Below are 21,133 nucleotides of genomic sequence, written 5' to 3' on the forward strand. Positions count from 1 at the left end.
AGCGAAGCTCCCCATCCAACCTGACCTGAGCTTGAGATGATCTGCAGAGAAGAATGGGAGAAACTCCCCAAATACAGGTGTGCCAAGCTTGTAGCATCATACCCAAGACTCTGCTGTTCTTTCTGCCAAAGGTGCTTCAAGAAAGTACTGAGTAAAGGGTCTGAATGCTTATGTAAATGTGACATTTCAGTTTTCTATTTGTAATAAATTAGCAAAAAACTGTTTTTGCTATGTCGTTATGGGGTGTTGTGTGTAGACTGAGGCAAAAAAAATATTTAATCAATTTTAGAATAAGGCTGTAACGTAACAAAATGGGGAAAAAGTCGAGGGTTTTGAATACTTTCCGAAGGCACTGCACCACAGGTATGATGCAAAACTACTTGTTTACAGTTTTAATTATGTTTGTAACCTGTTTATATTAGCAGTAACGTACCTCGAGTTTGGTATATGGCCAATGTACGGAAAACAGAAAACGCTGCACACTGCTGCTCATGTTCCCACGTGATATTTATTTACAACAACATTTCGACCCTTCGGTCTTCAACTGGCATCCATATATATCCCAGGTGGGGGTGGAAGGTCCGATATACCTATATATATAGGGGCAGTACTCAGTGACATCACTTCCTGAAACAGGAGGTAAAAAAATGTATATCATAGTTTCACAATATTAACATTCAATGGGGCGGCAGGTAGCCTATTGGTTCGAGCCTTGCGTCAGTAACCGAAAGGTTGCTGGATCGAAGCCCTGAGCGGACGAGGTTATACTCTTTCGTTCTTCCCTTGAGCAAGGCAGTTAACCCACTGTTCCCAGATAGCCAAGCCAGTTAAGACAACCTATCAAATAAAATACAAATATTAACATTCAATGTATCAAAATATATGATCATACACAGAGAATGTGATCAATATTTACAGTAATATACATACAATATTCAATTAGGATTTTTTTTAAGTAGACAAATTGAAGCTATAAAAATGGTTTCAAGTCAAACTCCTCATTAAGGCCAAGAGGAGACAGTGTGTTGGGCCTGTGGATCCAGAAAGATTCCCTTTGAAGATGTTTCCTCTCAATGTCCCCTCCCCTGCGTGACATCTTGACCATTTCTATTCCAATGTATCTCAGAGAACTAATAGGATGTCCAGTTTGTACAAAATCAGCAGCAACCAGATGTTTTGTCCCACCTGTCCATATATTGCTGCGGTGCTCACTGATCCATATCTTTAACTTTTTATAGCTAGGGTCTATTTTCCTGAATTTCCGCCTGACTGACGTTCCCAAAGTAAACTGTCTGTTACTCAGGCCCAGAAGCCAGGATATGCATGTAATTGGTAGCATTGGATAGAAAACACTTTGAAGTTTGTAGAAATGTTAAAATAATGTATGAGACTATAACACAATTAGGTCCCAGGCTCTTATAATGGAAGGCTATGGGTCCTATGCAATTCTAACTCCCAAATTGCAATTCCTGTGGCTTCCACTAGATGTCAACAGTTTTTGTTTAAGGTTTCAGGCTTGTTTCTTCCAAAACGAGTAAGAATTTGGTGTTTTGATACAAAGCGTCCCAGTGGAAAATCAGTCTGTCGACACGTGCCTACTAATTTTACTTTTCTATTTAAAATACTTTTTTTTCGTATGAAATATTATAGTTTATTTACATTTTAGGATACCTAAGGATTAAATAGAAACATACTTTGACTTGTTTGAACAAAGTTTAGCGGTAGCTTTTTGGAATCCTTTGTCTGCATGTTGAACGAGTGGATTACTGAAATCGATGGCGCCAAATTAACAGACTTTTTGGGATATAAGGAAGGATTTTATCTAACAAAACAACCATTCATGTTGTAGCTGGGACCCTTGGGATTGCAAACAGAGGAAGATTTTCTAAGTGATTTATTTGATCGCTATTTGTGACTATATGAAGTCTGTGCTGGTTGAAAAATATGTTGATGTGGGGCGCCGTCCTCAAACAATCACATGGTATGCTTTCGCTGTAAAGCCTATTGTAAATCGGACAGTGCAGTTAGATTAACAAGAATTTAAGCTTTTAAATGATATAAGATTCTTGTATGTTCAGAAATGTTTAATATTAAGATTATTTATTTGAATTTGCGCTCCCTCCAATTTCACCGGATGTTGTCGACAGGTGTCCCGCTAGCGGGACGTCTAGCCTTAAGAAGGCTTCTACTGTTTTTCCCTAATGTAAGACAGACACAAGGACATTTCACCATGTAAATAACATTGGTGGACATGCAGGTAATCAGGCCCTTGATATTAAATCTTCGTCCAGTGAGGGGGTGGGTAAATTAGTTGTATTTGTACGTAAAGCTGCTTTGAGAACATTGGCCACATTTGTAATTACCCTCCGGAACATTGTCCAAAAAAGTTTCCCTTTTCTCTGGTGGGTAATCAGATTTATCTAGAGGTGAAAGAAAGGCACACTTATTTAGGCGAGGTGCTGACTAGCGGAGTAGAACACTTAAATATTAAATGAGAGCCGCACACTCTAGGAGCTCAGATGCAAAAATGTAATGTCCAACGTTTCGACAGACAACATGTCTTCATCAGGGTATAATGACAAACACTGCGGGGTGACGCGTTTATATAGTGTCAAAAGACACACACAGGTGTCTGTAATCATGGCTGGGTGTGGCCTGATATCATTGGTTAATTCTCATATATTAAAATAGCATACAAAAAACATGAATGGATAGCGTACGGTCATGGATAAAATGTGGTTACATAGGCCTACAAACATTTACAATAGCATAATCACAAGAATGGCTTTAGATCAAAGTCTACTTTGAGACAGGAAGGCAGCAAGGTTCTTTAAATCACAGATCCAGGCAGCCTCTCATTTTAACAATAAATTGTTGAGGTAATCCGATTTAACCACTATCTCTCACGTACAGGGGTCTTTTAAAAACCATACATGGGGGATATTTAAAAATGGGTTTCAATTGTGGGTCAGTATCAATAATGTATCAGTGCTTCCTAATAATGTCCTTAAATGCCTTCCCCAATGATGAGTTTTGGGTAAAGCATGATGGGAGATGTTCTGCTTTTTCTTTGACTTTTGGTTGAAGGCTTTAGATCTTGAAAACGATCATTGGCATGTTTTACCCAATTTGTCTTTGTACCCCGTTTCCTTAAATCTTTGTGTGAGGTCCGTGGTCTGTTTCTGATAAGAAGCATCAGCGCTGCATATTCTTCTGATACGACTGAATTGACTTATAGGGAGACTTTTAATCAGTGGACGTGGATGATAGCTGTCACCTCTAAGGAGGGTGTTCCTGTCCGTAGGTTTCCTATAGAGATCTGTTGCGAGGGAGGTTTTGTCCTTAATAACCATCACATCAAGAAAACTGATTTGTGATAGGTCATAGTTAATGGTGAAGTGAAGGCGTTCATTCATAGAGTTAAAATAAGCATGGAATTCCAAAAGTTCTTCCTGGATTCCTGTATAGATCACGCAAATGTCATCCAAATATCTCAGAATTAGGAGAATATTGGAGAGAAAGGGGTTAAGGTCTGGATTCAGCACTACCTGTTTTTCAAACATTCCTAGATGTAGGTTAGCATGATTAGGAGCCATAGTGCTCCCCATCGCTGCCCCTTTTGGTCTGGAGGAAAAAGTCTCCTCTGAAGAGAAAATAGTTGGAGGTTCGTACCAGTTCAGCCAAGTCCACAATACAATTAGTGCTGGGAAGAGCATTAGAGGGCCATTCATTGAGGTAGAACATGAGGGCCTCTAGGTCGCCCTGATGGGGGATGTTAGTATATAGACTGGTAACATCGAGTACACAGAATATAGTGTTCAGGTATATGGTCCACAGATGTTTTTATTTATTTATAAAATCATAGTCTCTAGTATACGTGGGGAGGGAGATCACCCAGGGTTTCACAAAATGGTCTACAAAGGTAGAGATATTCTCTGTCAGAGATCCATTACTGCTCACAATGGGCCTGCGTGGTATAGGTGGTGTCATGCTCTTGTGAATTTTGGGTAGAGCGTATATGACCGGTGTGGTTGGGCAGTCGACTTTCATAACGTCATATTCGGTCTTTGTAATTTCCCCTTCATTAACAAATGTTGACAATTTATCATGAATCAGAGACTTGAATTGATTAGTAGGGTCCTATGGGAGTCTTTTGTAAAATTCCTAATCACTAAGTTGTCTCAGAATTTCCTTTTCATCGTCTGCTGCATTTAGTATCATTATTACACCTCCTTTGACGGCAGGTTTTATAATCATACTGGAGTAATTTTTCAGTTCTTTCTCTGCTTTGGACATATTATGGAATACCTAGTATTCTTTTTTTCTAGCCAAGAGATTATGTACATCTTTCTTCAAGCAATATATTTCTCATGAGAAGGATTTTTTTTAGGTGGTAACAATGTGATTTTCCTTTTAAAATATGTATTTTCCCCCTTGTCATGTCCTCAGGGCGGGAGTCAAGTTCATTGTCATTCAGGTGGTTATCTATGAGAAAAACATTAGCACTGTTTCCTGTCTGGTTACTAATATCGTTAAGTAGATTAACATTGGCAGGTGCATAGGGAGCAGCCCCATTACCAAAAACGTTTTGAAAGTCTATAACTGTGTCAAATTCCTTGGCCTGTGATGTTGGTACAAATGATAGTCCCTTACCTAGGGCAGATGAACATGTATCAGATCTAGACCTGCTGGACAGGTTTATTACCGTGTCTTGCTCCGTGTGTCGAGCGGGGATTTCGGGTGTTGCCAAGATGCGCTGTGCCTAAGAACAGCCTTTAGCCGTGGTATATTGGCCATATACCACACCCCCTCGGCCCTTATTGGTTAGGTGTATTGCCTCACACCCCAGTACAGCTGTGATGAAATAGGGCTCTGCATTGAGCAACAGCCTTCTCACTTTATAGGCCTCTCGTATGATACTGTACCTGTTCTGGCATCTAGCTTACTGTTTTCTACATTAGTTGCCATTTGAAAGTGAGGTTATGTTTTAATTAAAGTAAACATTTAGTTTTTTTACAACCACATCTCTCTTTTTTTTTATTATTTTAAATTGTATCATTCTGAACTTTACCTGCAATTTTATATTCCCTTTTTGTGTGACTCGAGCGCAATAAAAAGCTATCCATCTATTCCATTCTCCCTGTAGCTTGCTGCTACAGGTAACTGGCAAAATAATGGAAACGCAAACAGTGTCTTAAGGCTTTGGGCCACCACGGGCTGCCAGACAGCTTCAATGGGACTTGGCATAGATTCTACAAGTGTCTGCAACTTCCTGTGTGGATGCACCCCATGCTTTCAATATACTTTGTACCTCATTTACTCAAGTGTTTCCTTTATTTTGATACCTGTAGAATGGACGGAGAGGTATCGCTCGAGTCGCTACAAAATGGAATATAACTTTGCTGATAATGTTTGGAATGAGACCAGTTCATTTGTACAACATCTAAAGACCTGCATCACAATACATACTACACAACGAGGATGCGGAAATGAATTGCAGTTCTGGGTAAGTTTCTCAAACATGTAAAACCACAAACTGTAAAACCCTTGCTGGTGCTGTTCTAGCTGTGACAGTAACCCAGGCCTACCCTGGCCTCCTCTCTCCTGACCCAAATATGGCTGTAACCCTACCCATTCTGTAAGCTCTCCCAGTGACGTCACCATGCACCCGAGAGGCCCAGGCTCAGATTTATGGGCCTTTGTGTCGTAGGTCCAGCCATAGCCTCTTCCCAACTGGCACCCTATTCCCTATGTAGTGCACTACGTTTGACCAGAGCCCTTGTGTAAGGTAGTGCACTACATGAGAATAGGTTGCCATTTGGGACGCAACCATGGGCTCGTCCGCAGTGCACTGCACAGGCTGGTAGGCATGATTCCCTCTCACAGGCCGGGGGCCTGTTCAGTGTTTCCGCTGCAATCATTTAACTGTGGCGCTGTGCCACGGCAAAATCATTCCCGCCACGCCAAAAAAAGAGAACACATTTACTTTCCCTCTGCAAACAAAATGAGTAATGAATAGAAAAACCAGACAACCCCATAGTAGAATAGTTTGTCTATTTACTTAGTCGGCTTGTTGTGCGTTCTATGCGAGATAAATTCCCTTTTTGGTCCCGTGTGGCTCGGCTGGTAGAGCATGGTGTTTGCAACGCCGGGGTTGTGGGTTCGATTCCCACGGGGGACCAGTACGGAGAAAAAAATGTATGAAATGTATGCATTCACTACTGTAAGTCGCTCTGGATAAAAGCGTCTGCTAAATGACTAAAATGTAAAATGTAATAAATATTTATTTCAAGGCGCATTCAACCTGCAAGTGCCATGGGGAGGGAAACATGCATTTTGACAAGCAGTCAATGCAATACAATTCTTAATGTGGGAAACTGCCGTTTTAATGGCTTTTTGTTAAAAAGAGCGCATTCCAGCTTTACATTCCTAATTTATTCATTTCTCCACTCCTAGATATACACAAACTGCACTGTTTTTTTAAACCTGTACATTTTAGCAGCGGCATGGTTAAGCACGTTCTGCAATTTGTGAGTGCATAGGGTTGAGTATGGCTAAATGAAACACTGGTCAATTGAAGGGTAACTTGGGGGCAACCAGGGAAAGCTTTAGGGGTAAAAATTGTGACGGGCAAGGGGCGTTTTACCAAAAGTTTCCCTAATAGGTAGGCCTACATTATATTCACTGTGTTAATGCAAGTTTTTCTGAGACATAAAATCGTCAATGCAATGCTTACTAGTTGAAAGATCATGTTTGTGATCTATCTAATGATTAGCCCAATAAATGCACATAGACAACACCTTCAGCCTATTTATTTATAGCCACTATGCTGCATCAGTTTAGCTACAGGTAGTAATGCGTATTGCTAATAAGCATGCCTGATCATATGGTGTATATATTGAAATAATTAGTACATTTAAAAAAAAAATGTTTTACCAATATGTTATTGGGCTCATTTCTGACAGTGGAAATTATATTTTAGATGGTGTCGTCTTATTTTTAAAAATAAATTCATCAATTTTTTGAGTAGAATGTCCTTTTTAAATGTCACCAGAACTGAGCTTCTCAGTGCTTCTACGTAAACCCCACGCTACCCCCCCCACACACACACACACACACCTTTTTCACAAATTTTTTTGCCAGAAGAAACGCTGGTCCTGTTTTGTAAGTCAACAAAAAAATAAATGGACTGAAACAGTGGGGACTGCCTGAAATGCTCATTTGCGTTTTCTGTTAGAATTTGTTTTAAAATGTGTTCCACTGCATTCCCTAATGAACATGATCCAGAGTCAGTTAACTTAAGTCTTACAGCTCGTGACAAACGAATTGGCACATTTATTGATACAATGTCAGTCTGCGTAGACCTTATACACTCCTGCAGCTTTTATTCTCACTAACCCACTTTTAGGGATTTTGAATTTACTTTGAATTGACCGACTTTTCTGTTGATATGTCATGGCTTTTTTTTTTTTAAGTGGTCATATTTTGTTCAAATTTAGGATCACATTGAAGTAATAGGTAAACAACTGTGCAAGTCCACCTTTTTTTCTGTCACTTGGGACCCAAATGCAAGTTAAAGGTTCATTTAAATATCACTCTGACTGAAAAATGTGTTTGGAGTGGACTGTAAAAATGCAATGTCAACCTTTGTCCTATAGTGATTATGTACCCATAAAACATTGTGATATACGACGCTATGGCCCCAAATCAGCTTAAATCACGGTCCCGTGTGGCTCAGTTGGTAGAGCATGGTGTTTGCAATGCCAGGGTTGTGGGTTCGATTCCCACGGGGGACCAGTACGGAGAAAAGAAAATGTATGAAATGTATGCATTCACTACTGTAAGTCGCTCTGGATAAGAGCGTCTGCTAAATGACCAAAATGTAAATGTAGTTGGGCTATAGCCTGGGCAGAGGCTAAGTGCAGGCAGTGGCAAATCTTTTCTAATATTCCTTTCTGGTGGAGGAGCAGAACAGGTTTGTGTGTGTCTGTCTGCGGCACTTACATGATGGAGCAGTGACTGTCGGATGAGGGATGCGCTGTCTTACTGCAGTGAGCTAGTTGATAGGTCTACATCATGGGCTGGATAGAAGCAGTCCACCATCTTCTACCAACTGGATTATTGCTTTATTTAGCTAGCAAATAGATCCAAGTTGGCCAGACTTGAAACATAAAGATCAGCTGGCTACTCACTACTGCATTGGCTTGTGCTTGAGAGACCTGTGTACATTTTCTGTAATGCCTGCTACAAGAAGTTAGTCATTATTAGTGAATTGCGATGTTGTCACCATGGGCGATAGACTATGCTGTCGTAATATCGCCTGACCCTAGTATTGACCCTGATGAAGTGATCATGGTGGTTGTTCAAGGCTTTACTATCTATGTCCATTGCATTTTTGGTTGAGGAAACAAACAGAAGTGCAGTGACAGGATGTGTTGTCCTGTCCACCTTTTGAAGAGATGCACTATCAGCCTTACTGTCTGTAACCCCATCGACTCTACATCCAGGGCTCAGAGCTGTGGCGGCAGCAGGCTTTCCTCCTATCATCACTGGGGCTGCTGTTAGGCTTCTCCTTGGCTGTGGCTCTGCTGTCATAAAGCTGTAGTACATCTCACTGCAATTCCTACCTTCTTAAATTAGCTTAACTGTTTTTAGCACTGCTCTAGAAGTGCCAGCATGATTTGGATAAATGTAAATCAACAATTATTGGGTTACTTGCGTCAAGCCCATATCAAATTATTGGCACTAATGAAAGGTTTCAGATTGACAGGGACATTGGCAGTTACGCTACATTGTTACCTGTGTCTATAATTTTGTATTTGAGCTGCGTTCACTTCCGAACATGGAATGAAATGTTCCCTCATTCAGTCCGAGCCTAATGTCTCTCATTGCAGATCTTGTAGGCCTAAGTTGAACTGTCATATGAGGAAAGAAATGCTTAAGCCTGTTGTGCTTGTCTCTTTAGGTTGCTGGAGACGGACAGTAAGTCCCTCCGGTCTGTGAACGGATCCAGACGTAACAGCGTCTCCAGCCTCGTGTCCAGCTCCTCGGCTTCCTCCAACCTGTCTCACCTGGAGGAGGACTCCTGGATCCTCTGGGGACGCATAGTCAATGAGTGGGAGGAGGTCCGAAAGAAGAAGGAGAAGCAGCTCAAGGTGAGAGACTACTAGGCTATAGGTTCCTCTGGAAGAGTTACAGGAAACTCTTTCGACCTGCGGAAGCTGGTCCTAAACGGCTCCCTCCGCATTTCCCTTGGGCTTAACCCCGGCCTTCTGTAAGGTGGAGGCAATATGGTGGATGGTCCCCGTGACACAGGTGACCAACGGTTGTCTATGAGCCAATGTATGCTTCGGACTAACTGCTAACCTTGTGTGTTAGTTGTACCATAATGCAATCCTGTTACTGTTATAAGACTGTGATGGCTAGCTAGCAACAAGTAACTAACACAAATATTTGTAATCAATGAAGTTAGTCGACTTAGCCCGCACTGTACAACAGCTTCTATGTTTCATGTTGTAGATACTTTATTGTTCAGGTCTAATTCCAAAGGCCAGGTACGTCCCTCAGTGACCCCTACTGTGGTTGTGTTTACATTGAACTTACGGTGTCAGTTCTGGTCTAGTTTTTTGTTCTCAGTGCTCCCTGTAAACTGATCGTGTGTAGTGTCCCTCACTGGTCGCACAGGGGGAACGCCATTCAGATGTGATTTAAATGTCTCTTTTTATTGTCAATCTGAATGAATGATACATCAGCTTTGGAGTACTTTTATGCATCAGGTTTGGAGTGTATAAGTAGCCTTGCGTAGATACTGTTTGTACTGAAACCATATCTATAGTTGCTATAGCAGTGTTTTCCACTAGCGCTGGCTGTCGGGACTTTTCCCACTTAAATTAACTAGGCCACTTTTCGCTAGTCAGAAAAAAAGTCTGCTGCGCCCTCCATCTTCTAGCAATCTATTGATAGGACAGGCGCCTGTCAGTCACAAAGTGAGCGATGCCAGGGAAACACTGCGGATCCCGTCTTCGGTACCTGGGTGTGTGTGTTGTGATTGCAGTCAAATTTCTACATGGAGGGAGAGAGCATGAAATTCAAGACCACACGTAAATTACATTCTATTTGTATTTGAGCAATGTGATTGGCCATGCATTCAAGCACCACCATGCTCCCACGAGTCACTTCTCGAGCAGTACATGAGTTGATGTCTTTACATGGCACACGGGAGCTGTCCAGAGCAAAAAGAAGTGGCCATCAATCTACTCGCTGAGCTTATTTATTTTGGGGAAAGAGATTTACAAAGTAAACCTTCAATAGTGAACATACAAGCACATACAGTTGAAGTCAGAAGTTTACATCTTAGCCAAATACATTTATTCTCAGTTTTTCACAATTCCTGACATTTAATCCTAGTAAAAATTCCCTGTTTTAGGTTAGTTAGGATCACCACTTTATTTTAAGAATGTGAAATGTCAGAATAATAGTAGAGAGAATGATTTATTTCAGCTTTTATTTCTTTCGTCACATTCCCAGTGGGTCAGGTGTTTTCATACACTCAATTAGTATTTGGTAGCATTGCCTTTAAATTGTTTAACTTGGGCCAAACATTGTGGGTAGCCTTCCAGAAGCTTCCCACAATAAGTTGGGTGAATTTTGTCCCATCCCTCCTGGCAGAGCTGGTGTAACTGAGTCAGGTTTGTAGGCCTCCTTGCTCACACACGCCTTTTCTGTTCTGCCCACACATTTTCTGTATGTTTGAGGTCAGGGCTTTGTGATGGCCACTCCAATATCTTGACTTTGTTGTCCTTAAGCCATTTTGCCACCACTTTGGAAGTACGCTTGGGGTCATTGTCCATTTGGAAGACTCATTTGCGACCAAGCTTTAACTTCCTGACTGATGTCTTGAGATGTTGGTTCAATATATCCACATAATTTTCCTGCTTCATGATGCCATCTATTTTGTGAAGTGCACCGGTCCCTCCTGCAGCAAAGCACCCCCACAACATGAGGCTGCCACCCCCGTGCTTCACGGTTGGGATGGTGTTCTTCGGCTTGCAAGCCTCCCCCCTTTTCCTCCAAACATAACGGATGGTCATTATGGCCAAACAGTTCTATTTTTGTTTCATCAGACCAGGGGACATTTCTCCAAAAAGTACAATCTTTGTCCCCATGTGCATTTGCAAACCGTAGTCTGGCTTTTTTATGGCGGTGTTGGAGCAGTGGCTTCTTCCTTGCTGAGCCGGCCTTTCAGGTTATGTCGATATAGGACTCATTTTACTGTGGATATAGATACTTTTGTGCCTGTTTCCTCCAGCATCTTCACAAGGTCTTTTGCTGTTGTTCTGGGATTGATTTGCACTTTTCGCACCAAAGTACGTTCATCTCTAGGAGACAGAACGCGTCTGCTTTCTGAGCGGTATTGCGGCTGCGTGGTCCCATGGTGTTTGTACTTGCGCACTATTATTTGTACATATGAACGTGGTACCTTCAGGTGTTTGGAAATTGCTCCCAAGGAAGAACCAGACTTGTGGAGGTCTACAATATTTTTTTCAGAGGTCTTTGCTGATTTCTTTTGATTTTCCCATGATGTCAAGCAAAGGCACTGAGTTTGAAGATAGGCCTTGAAATGCATCCACAGGTACACCTCCAATTGACTCAAATTATGTCAATTAGCCTATCAGAAGCTTGTAAAGCCATGACATAATTTTCTGGAATTCTCCAAGCTGTTTAAAGGCACAGTCAACTTAGTGTATGTAAACTTCTGACCCACTGGAATTGTGATACAGTGAATTATAAGTGAAATAGTTAACAACCCAATATTGATGGATCAACCTGTAAACAATTGCTGGGAAAATTACTTGTCATGCACCGACTTGCCAAACTTCTTCCATTTAAGAATGATGGAGGCCACTGTGTTCTTGGGGACCTTCAATGCTGCAGACATTTTTGTACCCTTCTCCAGATCTGTGCCTCGACACAATCCTGTCTCGAAGCTCTATGGACAATTCCTAAAACCTCATGGCTTGGTTTTTGCTTTGACATGCACTGTCAACTGTGGGACCTTATATAGACAGGTGTGTGCCTTTCCAAATCATCACCAATGAATTCAATTTACCACAGATGGATTCCAATCAAGTTGTAGAAACATCTAAAGGATGATCAATGGAAACAGGATGCACCTGAGCTCAAATACAAATCTCATAGCAAAGGGTCTGAATACTTATGTAAATAAGGTATTCCTGTTTTAAATGTTAATACATTTGCAAAACAATTCTGAACCTGTTTTCGCTTGTCATTATTGGCTATTGTGTGTAGATTAATGAGAGAAAAAAATATTTAATGTAACAAAATCTGGAAAGAGGGAAGGCGTCTGAATACTTTCTGAATGCACTGTATCTGCCAGTGTAGAACTGGTAAGGAAACCTCATCAGTCATAACTGGGCCTTACCTACATGACTTTGGTATTTCACAATTTCCAGAGAAGAGGCCTTAGCTACAACATCACAACATGTGACCAGATGGGTGCAAGACAGTGTCTAACTCATATTAATCATCACATTGGGGCGGCAGGTAGCCTAGTGGTTAGAGCGTTGGACTAATAACCGAAAGGTTGCAAGATCGAATCCCCGAGCTGACAAAGTCAAATCTGTCGTTCTGCCCCTGAACAAGGCAGTTAACCCACTGTTCCTAGGCCGTCAGTGAAAATAAGAATTTGCTCTTAACTGACTTGCCTAGTTAAATAAAGGTTTAAAAAAAGTTATTCAACAAAGAGATTGCTCAATTGACATTGCTTTCTCCTCTGTGGACCAAGTTGAGTGTGTTTTCACTGCAAGGCAGGAGGAAAACTGAGCATACTACTTTTCTGTTGTATCAACAAACTGATATTCTCAATGTGTGACCGACCGACCTCTTTTCTGTCTTATCTTGCAAAATTTGAAATTGTTTTTTACATTGGATAAAAGTAAAAACTTAGAGCTACAAAATGGTATTGCACACTGCAGTTGAGGAACAATGGGAAAGTAATTCTGGTTTGAAAGTTGATAAACTTGTAACCCCACTTTTGACAAAATTTCACGTGAATGTGTTGATACTCCTACTGCAGAACTCTTCTTTGCCTACACCCATTCAGCATTGTTCATACCCTCTTAATCCTTAGCCCCACCCATCTCTTTAAGGATTCACTTGTGAGGCCATGCGCTAAATGGAGTGAGTAAGGTAGTGTAGTTCACGAAATAAAATAGATGGCCGTAATCACACCCAGACACACCTGATTAACTTGATGGGTCATGTAATCATCTGGTGAAGTGGAGTCTTTTGTTTATTGTTTTGTTTAGACATGTAGCTAGCTAGCTAGCTAAATAATTAACCATAATCCCAACCCATACAGTACTAGAAATACAAACAGATTGTCATAGCTAGCCACCATGCATGAAATGCTGTAGTATGAATCTACAGATAGCTAAAGCTAACCAACCAGGTTTAATGTTAGCTAGCTTAGGCGATAACTAGCAATGCAAATGGATTGCTGAGAGAGAAATAATATTACTACAGATAACACATGTAACGTTAGCTAGCAAGCCAGCCAGCTAACGTTAGCTAGCTAGCTAAACAGTACGCTTTAACCTGCTGCAATGAAAATACTTTCTGCTAAATTCAGGGCAGCAGTGTTAAGACCAGTAGCAAAACTTTTGCAGTTCTCCATTGCTACTCTATTTTTCAAAAAAGCTTCGGTAGCAAGGATTATCTACACATACAGAGCAGCTCATGTTATAGACTGAAGCGTGGCTTCATTCCGAACTCACCTACGTGGCAGATCAATCTGAACTCATCTCTCTGCATGTCCAGCCCATCCATTATCTCAGCCAATCATGGCTAGCGGGAAGGTTTCTGTCTTTTTCTGTGGCTAAACCAACTAGGCTCGTAATTTAACAATTATATTCGTATTTTCAGATGGCATACAAGTTTGTACCCTATGCCATACGTAATGCACTACTTTTGACCAGACCTCTATGGGCTGTGGTCAAAAGTAGTGCTCTAGGTAGGGAGTAGGGTGCCATTTGGGACGCACTGCTGAGTGAACACCAACCGGAGTCAGAGGAGCTTGCACCGTAATGTAGTGACAGGTTGAGCAATGGGTAGAGGTAGTTTTCCAGACGTATTCACAGCTGTATGCATTATTCATGAGTTTCCTCTTGCATCTGTGTATGAGAGTCATCCAGTGGAGGGTTGGTGGGTGTGCGTCAGGGTTCCGTTAGGAAAATGTGGCGCCTTTTAATTTACCGGACATTTGAGAAATGTACTGGCCCCATATACATTGGGTGCGCAACCTGATTAGGGCATCCACCCACAGTGCTCAGAATGACAGAAATCACATTTAGAATATGGTAATTCATATTAACAGAACATTCAAGTCAAGGATGCAACGATGTGCAGTCATTCTTACCGAATTCTGATGTGCACTTTGAAGCTATTAGAATAACTGTCCACATTTACCTTTCCTCAGTCAATCTACTATCCCCCGTAGTAGAAATGTTTACATCTTCTATTGGTCAGCTTGTTGAGAAATTGTCTATTCCAAACAGACTCCGCGACAGTTGTGGGAGAATTGATCCCAAATTCATAAGGGGAGATCTAATTTGCAACAAATAGCATGGGTTACTAATATGACTAAGATTGTGCCTTTGGCTACTAGACAATGAAAGAGTTTATATAAAATAATTGCCTCCACAAATACGGTCTAGATTTTGGCTAGGCTGCTTTGAAGCAAGGTAAGACATGCCTCATAATATGTAGTAAAACGTTCAGGTTTCAAACCATTAAGTATAAGTTTTCAAAATGCATACTGCCTCCAGCTCATTGCAAAGTGGTGTGTGATGCGCTGATGAAGCCTGCATTCCGTTGCCTATGCATTCGCTGTTTGATAGGCTGTAGCAACAGCTCTCGTGGTGTTTGACAGATTTTCCACTCGAAGGATCTGTATGCTATATGCATTTGATAAATAAAGGTTAAATAAAATAAAAAGATAATTATGACGCGTAACGAATATACTGTAGACTACACACGCACCAGATGAATTCCACAAATTGACCTATAGACCGATAAGCATGACCAGTCAACTGTATTTACATCAATGAATGGGCTAAAAAGCATTATTTCACAATGGGATTTTTTTCTTCTTCTCCCAGACAATTGGCCGAAAAGCCGGCAATTACCAGCTAATGGAAACCCTGGTGTGTGTGTGTGGGTGTGTGTGTGTGTGTGTGTGTGTGTAATGCAGTGGTGGGATAGGGAGATGGAACACAGAGGTGGAATGAATGAGCTGAGAGCCACAAAGTAGGCTACATCTTTTCCTTCTAGGAACGTACAGTAGGCTTACTGTAAGAGTCTATTGTTTCCATTACAAGGCTGGGACTGTCCAGGATGACCTCAGAGAAAGGGAGAGAGATCCCATTACCACACACACACACACACTCTCTCTCTAAGAAGCAACACATGCCAGTGTTCCCTGTTTGCAGAGGAAAGGTCCTAATCGAGTCACATCAGCAGTAATTTGCAAGAACAACATTTCACTCTGCACAAGGCCTTGCTGACTAGATTATATTTAGTGGTGGAGAAATTGTATTATGATGACTGAGACTGACTGGGGTGCATGCTGTGCTGTGGAGAAAAACACATTGGAGCATAGCAGCACACAGAGAGACAAATGATTTAGTTTGTTCTGAACACCGTCATAGGAAGTCTCATACTATGTGGATACCAGTATATTACTTTGTATGTAAAAACATGAAGAAAACAACATGTTTTCCTTCGAAAGGCTGTTCTCGTTACGTTAATGGTTAGAGAAAGTCCGCAAAAACATTTATATATCTTGAAAGCGATCTATTGACAAGGTCGGATAAACTGCAAGCCACACTTTGGTTTAGTTACTGCCACCAATTGGTAATATTAGCATTTTCGGACCAAAGCCAATACTGATTATATTTTTCATCTCCCCCCAACAGGATCTGGTCAGAAAAGGGATCCCCCACCACTTCCGGGCAATAGTATGGCAGTTGCTATGCAATGCCCAGAACATGCCTATCAAAGACCAGTACTCTGAGCTGCTGAAGATGACATCACCCTGCGAGAAGCTGATTCGCCGGGACATCGCCCGGACCTACCCTGAGCACGAGTTCTTTAAGGAGGACAGCTTGGGACAGGAAGTACTCTTCAATGTCATGAAGGTGAATGCTTTTAGGTTTGCACCAAAAAAAAATATATATAGGATTTCTAGAATCAAGGTGTAAGCTACGAGGGAATCCTCTAACCTGGAACTCTTCAACTGGAATAAAAAAAGATTTTGGAGAAAGTTACTGGAATTTTGCAACCCTTGTGTTTTGTTTCAAACCAATATGCGCAACAGATTGCTTTACAGTGTGGTCTGGAATTGGTTTAGCGGTTATCTCCTGCGCCTTCAGCACTTAGACACTGAGTATACCAAACATTACGAACACCTTTCTAATATTGAGTTGCACTCCCCCCACCTACCTTTTTGCCCTCAGACCTGCCTCAATTCATCGGGGGCATGGACTCTACAAGTTGTCGGAAGCATTCCACAGGGATGCTGGCCCATGTTGACTCCAATGCTTCCCACAGTTGTCAAGTTGGCTGGATTTTCTTTAGGTGGTGGACCATTCTTGATACACATGGGAAACTGTCGAGTGTTAAAAAAAAAAATGCAGCGTTGCAGTTCTTGACACCCCCCCCCAATTGTCTCAAGCCTTAAAAATCCTTATTTAACCTGTCTCCTCCCCTACATCTACACTGATTTGAAGTGGATTTAACACATTACATCAATAATGGATCACAGCGTTCACCTGGTCATGGAAAGAGCATGTGTTCTTAATGTTTTGTATACTCAGTGTATAATCGTAACTGGAATGAATCCTGCACCATCTTTCGACAAATCTTTCCTGTCTCTCTAACTATCTGTCTTATCAGCCTGGTCCCATATCCATTTGTGCTCTTGGCAGGATAGCACCGACAGACTGGCAATCAGCTGACTGTCCTGTCAATAGAAGACGAAGAAGAAGAATGCGTTAGAGCACTGCTTTTATTCTTCTCATGAGGCAGAATTGTTCTAGAAAAGCTGTTTCTCAACCCAATGGAGTAGTAATTCATTAGGTTTTAATGGGAGCCAGTAGCCCTGCTTCGTGCTGAATTGCTTGAACACAGGGCAGAAAGTGTTGAGTCCACAGTTACACCTTGACCCTGGAAAACCTTAGCTGGGACAGTTTCTCATAGACCCTGACTTGCATGCCAAGTGGCACTATATTCCTCTATAAAGTGCACTACTTTTGGTCAAAAGGAGTGCTCCATGTAGGGAATAGGGTGCCATTTGGGATGCAACCCCAGAGTGCTTAGCTCTCCTCATGACCATGGCTGAAGACTGATCCGAGGTCACTTCCTGTTGTTGTTGCAGGCCTACTCTCTGGTGGACCGGGAGGTCGGTTACTGTCAGGGAAGTGCTTTCATCGTCGGACTGCTGCTCATGCAGGTAATAATGGGACTAGGAAACACACACATGCTGTGTTATGGTCACATGTAACCTTCCACTACACACATTGACAGACTCATTATATTGACCAGAGTACATTTTCTTGAGAACTGTACTAAGAGTAAATTGTGTGGTGGTGATTAACTTGTATTATAATATGTCTGATTTTGTATTGTGTGAAGTTTGTATTTTATGTATATGAGGAAGACATTTTTTTATTAAAGGTTTAATTAAGTTGTGAGGTCTCTTAAAGGCTGGTTTCCCAGACACAGATTAAGCCTAGTCTCAGACTAAAAAACATTGTCAATGAAGAATCTCCATTGAAGGTATATTTTAGTCCAGGACTTGGCTTAATCTCTCTCTCTCTCTCTGTGTGTTTGTGTGGTCTAGATGGTGTATGAGGAGGTCTTTTGTTGAAGGTTAAAGGAAACTGTTTGTTGATCTTTGTTTGTTTGTTTGGTGGTGACCCCCTCACCAGATGCCTGAGGAGGAGGCGTTCTGTGTGTTCGTGAAGCTGATGCAGGACTACAGACTGAGAGAACTGTTCAAACCCAGTATGGCTGAGCTGGGACTCTGCATGTACCAGTTTGAGTTTATGATCCAGGTAAGACCTGATATGGGTTCGATACATGAATGAATTCCCAACCTTTTACAGAGCAATATTGACTTACAGCAGCACGCTCCAAGACTCCTTACATGCTGACTAGACCGGGCGCGGGCGTGCTTCCGCATGCGTCATCGGGCGCATGTTGATTTTGTCCATCCACACCAGATGCGATTAGGACACGCTGGTTGAAATATCAAAACTAACTCAGAACCAACTGTATTCATTTGGGGACAGGTCGAAAAGCATTAAACATTTATGGCCATTTAGCTAGCTAGCTTGCTGTTGCTAGCTAATTTGTCCTAGGATGTAAACATTGGGTTGTTATTTTACCTGAAATGCACAAGGTCCTCTACTCTGACAATTAATCCACAGATAAAAGGGTAAAGTTTAAAGTTTAAAGGTAAAGTTAGTTTCTAGTAATCTCTCCTCCTCCAGTCTTCTTCTTTAGACTATATTATGGCGGTTGGCAACCAACTTTAAGGTGTATCACCACCACCAGCTGGACTGGAGTGTGGACCTCAGTTCATTTTTCAATCACCCATGTGCATATATGCTCCTAAAAATCAATGAGGAGATGGGAGAGGCGGGACTTGCAGTGCATCAAGCGTCACAAATAGAACCTAGTTTTATTTTAGCGCCTGACTACGCAGACAGTCATTGACAAGCAAGATTGCGTAACATGTATGTGTACATTTATTTTGCAACGCTCGCACATGTAACGCAAGCAGCATGGTCAGAACGTTGATTTACTATGACAATATGAATACAAATGATATAGTAATCATTTAGCAGACGCTCTTATCCAGAGCGACTTACAATTAGTCGATGTGTCACGATAATGTGACATCTTTATTTAAGATCATGTTTTATTCTATTCATATCTCCCTCTATCTCCGACCCACCGTTTCACCCCCTCCTTTAGGAACTTCTCCCAGACCTCCATATCCACTTCCAGGCCCAAAGTTTCCACACCTCTATGTACGCCTCCTCCTGGTTCCTCACCATCTTCCTCACCTCCTTCCCTCTCCCTGTTGCTACCAGGATCTTTGACATCTTCATGTTAGAGGTGAGTCGAGTTAAAGGTGCAATCCCCGTCGCCCAACTGTATGCCAGAACTGGTGGCAGGGCTGCCATTTTGCTGATAAACTAAACCCAGATTGCCGCTTTTATTGAACGTCTGATTTACTCATGTTTGACAATCTACTTCTAGTCAAGTGAGTCCAGAATAATTTTTATTACAGCCAACAAGGGTCTGTGAGGAAATGCAAGCAATTGGCGCCCACTGGTGGCCTTGGCAGAAAGGACACATTGGAATATCTTATGGACTAAACTTCAATTTCACCTTGGTAACGCAGTGTTCTGTGCGGTACTAGATAATAGAATGTTCTGATAATGGAATGCTTGTCTCAGGGTCTGGAGATAGTGTTCCGTGTGGGGCTGGCCATTCTACAATTGAACCAGGCAGAACTCATACAGCTGGACATGGAGGGAATGTTACAGGTATGACTGAGCAGCCGTAACCATTATAATTACAACCCTGTCCGAGTTAATGCACACAATTATCCTTTCAATTCAAACTTTTTTCATCCCAGAGGGGCAATTATTGCCGGCAGGCACAAGATGCATAGTCTGGTCCCAGATCTGTTTGTTCTGTTTGTGATATTGGCAAGACGGCACAAACTGATCTGGGACCAGGCTAAAGGATACAGATTGAAAGACAATAAACATACACTTGAAGTTTCTTTGTGAGCATGTCTGTCTCGTACTCACCCAATAGTTACGTCTCGCCCTGCTCTGCTGTAGCACTTTCAGAGGGTCATCCCCCACCAGCTGGAAAGTGGACCAGACAAGGTCATCCTCGCTGCTTATAACGTCAAGTACAACGCCAAGAAGATGAAGAAGTGAGTAGTACGCTTCTGCTCGCTCCTTGGACTCTAGGCCTGGTTACTGTAAAAGCACGTCTGTGACTGCATATGTAATTGATGTGTTCCTTGAGCTGTCATGGCAACGGTAGTTACAGTGTGATGGAGATGAGTGCTTGCTGCAAGTACACGTGGTGCCAGTGCGCTGTGTTGATGCTGTATGACTCCTGTTTTCAGGTTAGAAAAGGAATACACTACAATCAAAACTAAGGAGATGGAGGAGCAGGTGGAGATTAAGGTGAATGGTGGAGCAGTAGGCTATGTGTTTAGTTTGGAACATGTTTTAAACTTACCAGGATATCAGTCAAGGCAGTAGTATTGTTCACTCTTAGACATCAGTACAGGTCAATTTGATCACTAACCGCACTTCGTAAAGCTGAGTTCACTGTACTTAAAACCCCAGGTATGTATGATCTTTGTATTTGTGTTCTGTGTCCTTGTGTTGCAGAGGTTGCGCACAGAGAACAGACTGCTGAAACAGAGGATAGACACACTGGAGAAAGTGAGTGAAACAAAGGAGGTGGAGGAGGGTGGTAACAGGTTGAACCATGGCTCTCCTTGCCATCCTATGTCATGACACCAGTCATAGTAATAAGTCATATTATACCAGTGAACCTTTTTGTCAGGGCCATTCACACAACAAGACCATAACCCCCTACCATACATTAACCCATCAAGTGCTTGTTCATGCATCATGTGTCTGTTGTTGTTCACTAAAGTCTCGTGGGTCTTGTTGTTACTAACTGGCCTGTGCTGCTGTTGGGCTGTCTGTCCAATTTACAAGACAACACTAGAATTCTCACTCACTGACAGTGTATATCTTATTGGGTGAAAGGATCCTAGTTGGCTTTGGAATGCAAGTCTTACGTTGAGATGCATGTCTCAGTCTTGAGATCCACGCTCAGGACCAGGTAAGATTAAGACCACTTTATTGGTCGATTGCACACAAGGTCCAACTGAAATTTGACTTCCGCTTTTAACCCAACCCCGCCGAATGACACATGCGTACACATGCAGGTTTTTGGAGAGGTGCGGGGGGGGCTGCCACACTGGACACCCGGGGAGCTGTTGTTG

At 42.0% G+C, this 21,133-nt stretch overlaps 1 protein-coding gene across 6 annotated transcripts in view; it reads left to right on the forward strand.

The window, feature by feature from the left end:
* LOC106584166 (ecotropic viral integration site 5 protein homolog) overlaps positions 1-21,133 on the forward strand; it is a 93,666-nt gene that overhangs the window by 30,710 nt on the left and 41,823 nt on the right. For all 6 annotated transcript variants that reach the window (XM_014169108.2, XM_045706452.1, XM_014169111.2 and 3 more), the window contains 9 exons: positions 8,966-9,155; positions 15,996-16,217; positions 17,456-17,530; positions 18,009-18,134; positions 19,060-19,203; positions 19,548-19,637; positions 19,941-20,038; positions 20,237-20,297; positions 20,508-20,561. In XM_014169108.2, the coding sequence (XP_014024583.1) occupies positions 8,966-9,155; positions 15,996-16,217; positions 17,456-17,530; positions 18,009-18,134; positions 19,060-19,203; positions 19,548-19,637; positions 19,941-20,038; positions 20,237-20,297; positions 20,508-20,561 (1,060 nt within the window). The remainder of the gene's footprint in view (positions 1-8,965; positions 9,156-15,995; positions 16,218-17,455; positions 17,531-18,008; positions 18,135-19,059; positions 19,204-19,547; positions 19,638-19,940; positions 20,039-20,236; positions 20,298-20,507; positions 20,562-21,133) is intronic.

The sequence above is a fragment of the Salmo salar genome, chromosome ssa23, assembly GCF_905237065.1.
Source record: "Salmo salar chromosome ssa23, Ssal_v3.1, whole genome shotgun sequence".
Taxonomy (NCBI): Eukaryota; Metazoa; Chordata; class Actinopteri; order Salmoniformes; family Salmonidae; genus Salmo; species Salmo salar.